General features: G+C 52.8%; 1 protein-coding gene across 3 annotated transcripts in view; it reads right to left on the bottom strand.

Annotated features, from left to right (window-relative positions):
* ULK2 (unc-51 like autophagy activating kinase 2) overlaps positions 1-2,652 on the bottom strand; it is a 75,304-nt gene extending 72,652 nt beyond the window's left edge. For 2 of the 3 annotated variants that reach the window (XM_069089609.1, XM_069089607.1), the window contains exons 1-2: positions 2,488-2,652; positions 698-790 (exon numbers count right to left, since the gene is read on the bottom strand). In XM_069089609.1, coding sequence (XP_068945710.1) covers positions 698-790; positions 2,488-2,577 — 183 coding nt within the window. In that variant the 5' untranslated portion in view covers positions 2,578-2,652. The remainder of the gene's footprint in view (positions 1-697; positions 791-2,487) is intronic. The other variant, XM_069089608.1, reaches the window with a different exon arrangement.
* Positions 2,653-6,000: the final 3,348 nt, after the last annotated feature.

A 6,000-nucleotide genomic window follows, 5' to 3' on the forward strand; every position in this document is an offset into this window, starting at 1 on the left:
AAATATATAAAGAACTCTTGTAAGATAAAACTAATTGATTCAATTCTAAGAAACAAACTGATGTGGCTGAAAGGGCCACAGATAGTATAGCTGGCGACCTAAAAGCAATGTACAATTTCTAAATAGTAACAGAATCATTGATAAAATTTTAAAAAATACTTTAGAGGATATGTTATCTACCTGAGAGGTGACAGTTGATTAGTCTAAGGAAACATTTCATTTCTAGAGTGAACATGAAAGGCCATATCCAAGAAACACAACTTAAATTAGTATTTAAATTAGCAGAGATACAGCTAAAAGGTGAATTTGTATGGTAAGTGGCCAACTGAAAATACAAAAACTATACAAGAAAAAGACAATGCCTCTTCCCCGTTGGAAAGGGGGAATTTCTCAATAAATAACCAGGAAAAGGGAAAAAACCTAAGAAAAGTCAAATTAATATATTACTAGTTTCCATTAACCTCTAAATATAATGAAAGAAACAAGAAATGTTATCTAGTCACAAATTAATTTAGTCTCCCAAAATATTTCAGAGCACCAGGTATTCCAAAGGACTGAGCTCTCTCCTATAAGACTAGCAAATGCTTCCCCCTGCTGCCTTCCCACTCAATTCTAGGCCTCTGCCTGTCAAGGCTGCTCAGGATCATTTGTGAACTTTGGGTGAAGGAAGACAAAGTAAGAAGACATAACCACATACCTTTAAGATCTTAATTTCCTTTCCAAGAAGTATTTGTGATTTTGACAAATTTTTTTTATTAATGCTTTTTATAGCTACTTCCCAATCAGTTTTCTGAAAAGAAAAAAAAGATTTCACTAAATTAGCACTGAAATAAACTCAAATTTTAGCACACTCCAGTTAGTAATCTAGGATTCTTGGCAAAAAAGAATGGCCACACTTTTCACAATTATTTCTATGCCTGACATGCCTTTACATCAAACTGATTCTGAAACCTGACACAATTGCTTTCTTAAAACAAGACTTCTAAGTTGACAAAAAAGAAAAAAAAAAGGTTTTGAGCATGCTCATTTGTTTTTTAGAAGTCCATGGTTAAATCATTTTTTCCACTCATACTCTGTGATACCCAAAGGGGGTTGGGGGGGGGGGGATGTTGCTATGCTTGTCTGGGGTACATAGGAAGCAATGCTGGGAAACGTGACACCTTTGAGTTTTAGAAAACCTCAGCCAATGGGAGGGCAGCCAATTTTCCATTGGGTCTACAATTATCAACATTAATATGACAAACCTTGGAACTACTGGACTCCCCAAAGACCACAAGGCCCCTAGCCTCAATGTTGTTTAAAATGTCTGAAATGAACAATATTTGAGTCTCAGGAAAAACAAGATAAAACTTTTCTTGTGTTATAAACAAAAGAATACATATTTCACAACTTGAAGCAAGAAAAACACTACACAGTTGTCGGTAGATGGAGCTCTGCCTGTGGAATAAGGTTTAAGCCCTCAAAACAATCTAGACAATACAAACAACCAAAAAAAAAAAAGCTGCAGACTAGGGTAGACTAATAGGCCTTCAATAGAGCTAAAACTAATGTTTAAAAAGGACTGATTTCCTTCAAGTAACCAGCACAGATCCTCTGCTTGTTTATACATACAAAGTTACCCCCCAAAAAATCTTAATCTGATTAGAAAATGTTTCACTATTATACTATGTTTCCTATATAGCTAAAAAAAAATTTAAAAATCGATGGTGTCAAGGCAACTTTACCGAATACTAAAATCCACTAACTGCTAACAGTATCTCATCAATCAAAACGTAAAAGTTAGAGAAATATATCCCAGAGCCTGCAATCCCCCAGTTCCTAAAGGGTTTACTGGTTTTTGTTTTTGGTTTGGTTTTGCTCTTAAGGAAGGAGGGAAGGAAGCGGTAAGAAGGTCAAGTCCAGTGGGGTGGGGAAGGGAAGGGGGTCAGAAACTTGTCAGTGGCCCCTTATCTATTTCTTTGCGGTTTAGTGAGTAGCAGGGTCGAATCTGGGCGAGCTGGAATGGCGATGGAAGGGACCAAACACACAGGTATTATCAATCCTAGGGGATGGAGAAAGGATAGAAGGGATGGAGGGGAGTTGGGAGGGAGATGGGGGGAAGATGGGGGGGAGGTGGGGAAGGAGGGGGGTGGCCTGGGACACGGGGTGTTTTAAACCCAAAGGGAAGGGAAAAAGAAAAGGGGGGGGGGGGGGGGGGGGGGGGGGGGAGGGCCACAAGGGCGCTGTCAATCATGGGGGATACGGAGGGACAAGGGATGGAGGGGGACGGAGAAGGGACCAGGGGCACTCGGCACCCCGGAACAACCCGCAGCAGCAGCAAGGCGGCACCCCGTCGGTGGGCGTGTTGGAGACATGCTGGAACAGCGGGGCCGCCCCCACGTACGCCCCCCGGAGTCCCAAGTTGGCTCGGAGCTGACAAAGTCCCGGGGGAGGGAGGCGAGCCGGGAAGGGGTCGGCGCGCGGGGAGCGGGGCTCGGCGGCCGCTACCTTGCGATGCCGGCCTTTGAAGACCACGGCGAAGGCTCCGTGCCCGACGAGGTCTTTCTTGCTGTACTCGAAGTCCCCCACCACCTCCATGCTGGGCGTGCTGGGCGGGGGGCATGAAGCCCGGCGGAGGGCGGGCGGCGGGCGGGAGGGAGGCCGGTCAGTCCCGCAGGGCCCCCAGGCCCGGCCGCGGCGTCTCCCCGGCCGCACGAGCGGCGGCTGCGAGCCCGGGCCCCGGCCGGGCGGCGGGGGCGCTCATGCTGGGGGTGTGCGGCCTCCCTCGGGCCCCAACGAGCGCGGGCGGGACTGGGCGGCGGCGGCGAGAGAGCGGGCGGCCGGCGGAGCGGCGGCCCCGGCAGGGGGAGCGGGACGCCCGGCGACCGGGGCTCAGCCAGGCCTCGGGGGCCGTCCGCCGCCGCCGCTCCTCCGCATGGTCCGGCCCCCGGCTGGGGGAGCTCCAGCCGCGCCGCTCGTGTCCCGTCCCCTCCCGGCCGGGCCTCGCCTGCCTCCCTCCCCTTCGCCCGGTGCCTCGGCTCCCCGAGCCGCTGCGCCTCGCTGGGCCCAGGCCCGCCGGCGGCCGCTGTCACTGAGCGCCCCCGGAGCCGCTCGCGCCCCCGGGGCAGGGCGCCGGCCGCGCTCTCGCCATTCCCCGCCCAGCCCCCGCCGCCCGTCCGGCCTGGCTCCCCGGCCCTCCTTCCCCGCCCGAGGGGAGCGGGGACGACTCCCTGGCTCCGGTCACCGCGCTCTGGCAGCAGCCCCCGCAACCCTCTCAGAGAGCCCCGTGCTCCGTCGGCGACTGCGCCGACTGACTGCTCCTCCGCGACGCCCCGCACGCTTTATAGGGCGAAGCTCTCGGCGCAGCGCGGGCTCCCTCCGCCTGGGAAAGAAGTGCGCCCCCCACCGACGCCCGGCCCGGGAGGCGGCTGGGGGTTCCCCGCCCCGACCCTGCCTCCTCTGAGCATCTGCCTCCGGGGAGGGGTTTGAGCGGCTGACACCGGCGTGGGGGAGGAGCGAAGGTCAAGAGCAAAGCTGAGAGGGGCTGGGAGGAGACCCTAACCTAGACGGGGGTAGCTGGGACTCCGCCCCTCCACCCTGCCCCCACCCCCTGGCTCGGGCTCAGTTTCCGGATGGTGTCAACCCAGGACAGTGGGCTGAGCCGCAGGGGGAATGCTGCCGGCCCGTCCGCGCTCGCCGCTGACTCCCCCGGGGGTGGGACTGGACAGGACTGGTCCGGAGCTGATCCCGGGGAAGGATGCTGCTGGGGACTGTGCTCCGCTCCTCTCCGAGGCACGGGAGGTTCGCACCAGTCCTGCCAGCCCGGGGAGAAGCCGGGGACCCAACAGAATAGGGCCATTATGCAATAGCCGGGTGGCCACGCCTGACCCTTCCCCCCCCTCCCCCCGCCCCAGGCCAACCCGCGAGGAGGAGCAAACTCCCGGGACCAAGAATTTCTGTGCCCTCGGGAAGTTCCAAGAACTGACTCCAGCGAGCAGAAACCGACCTCTGAGAAAGCGTGGGCCGTCACAGCAGCAGAGATGGAGAGCTGGCAAGGAGCGCAGAGCCACTAGTCCAAGCCGTCATTTTACAGAAGAGGAAACTGAGGTCCAGGGAGGGCCCAGGGTCACACAGGTGTTGTCAGAGGCAGCGTTTGAACCTGGGTCCTCAGACATCAGAGATTTCTACATACTCATTACCTGCCTCTGACTTGGGATCACAGGATTCAGAGCTCGAGGGGGCTTTAGAGATCCATCCCAGAGCTATCACTATGGAAAGTGCTGAACTTGGTGCCACAGAAAGCCTTTCGGTGGGGGTCCCTTCCCCCACCCAGCTGCTAACGCCTTTTCCTTTCAGATTAACTTACCCTCCTCTGGGTAAATCTTGTGTGTATCTAGGGATTTACAGTTGTCTCCCCCATTAGTATGCCAGCTCCTTTTGTTTATTTTTGCCTTTTTTTTTTTAATATCCCCAGGGCTCAGTACAGCTCTGTGCACATGGTAAGGACTCGCTGATTGATGAGACCTGAGTTAGAACCCACATTGACTCTGCCACCTAATATCTTGGGCCGTCACTGACCGTCCCTGGGATTCAGCCTCCTCACCTGTAAAAGGGAGTTGGATCAGGGGTCCCCGAGTCCCCCGCAGCTCTCAGATCCTATACCCAACTCTGGGCTTTCGGGCTCTGATACTGCATCTTGCCTCACTATATTATGGAGGTGTTAGGGGCAACCATATAGAGTCCTCCCAGGGTCTCTTAAGAATGCTCCCCCTTCTTCAAGACCAGTCTCCCCTCCATCCCCAAGAGATTTCTCTCATTAGGTCTGTTGTGCCCCACCACCAGAAATTTAGCACAGGCTCAGTTTGGGCTGACCCAACCTCATCAGCTTGGAGATGGGGTTCTTCCACCTCACCAAAAGAGGACCAAATTCTACGACTTGGGAATTCACTGTGTGGAGATCTCTATTTTATGTTTGGGGGGTGATGGAGAGCACAGGACATCCCTGTCTTCTAGCTAGAATGGCATGAAAGAGGGAGGATGGAGAACAGGGTCGTGCCTAGGAGCCACATGCCCCCTCCCCCCATCCTACTTATGTGGTCCAGCTTTGTGACTTCCTACATCCTGGACATCACATTGTCAAACCTCCCTAGGCCTTGTTTGACCTCATCTGTGAAATGAGAGAGTTGGGCTAGATGACCTCCAAAGCTCCTTCTAGCTTTAGAATAATGATGTCCCTGCCTCTGATACAGCTAGTAAGTGTCTAGGGCAGGATTTGAACCCAGGTTTCCACTGCTCCAACAGGGAAGCGCTCTATCCACCATGCACACTGCTGGTCTACCAGGTCCAGACCAGCTTTGCTATTCTGTGATATATCAGAAATTCCTGGGCCCCTCGGTGGGATCAGGATAAAGCAGCTTAATCAAGGCATCTCTAGAAGGATATACAAACATGTCCTTTCAGGTACACCATCAAAATCAGACACAGCACTCCCATACAGCTCCTATCTTGCCCCAAGTACACGTAGCAGCATGAGTGGGAACACCCACCACCCACACCAAGGAGACAGAGGAGGAGGGGAATATGGAGAAAATCAACTCAGTGGGATGGTGAGAGGGCCAGCCTTGGAAACAAAGATCTGAGTTCACTGCTACCTGTGACCCACAAGGCCTGTCTCATTCATTCCTGAACCAAGGAAATCCTAAGTCCAAAACAAAAGATTATAAGGTATTTACATACCCTTTAAGGATAAAAAAAAGTATTAATTACTTACTCTGTGCTAAGCGTTGAGGATACAGATAAAGAAGCAAGACTATCTCAACTCTCAAGGGGTTCACGCTGTAATTGTGGGGTAACATATAGAGGAAGGTTCTACTGTAAGGCATATGAAAAGGCCCAGGTGTCTATGGAATATTGGGGCAGACAGCAAGGCCCAGGAACCCTTGAAGTGCATCAGCAGCTCAGAGGGAAAGGCCTAGATGACCTTAGAAAGCAGGGCATCAAGTGGTGTAGACAACCATATCT

Source organism: Petaurus breviceps, unplaced genomic scaffold (genome assembly GCF_028583685.1).
Source record: "Petaurus breviceps papuanus isolate PSGF00001 unplaced genomic scaffold, PetGlider_PUasm1.0 186, whole genome shotgun sequence".
NCBI classification, from domain to species: Eukaryota; Metazoa; Chordata; class Mammalia; order Diprotodontia; family Petauridae; genus Petaurus; species Petaurus breviceps.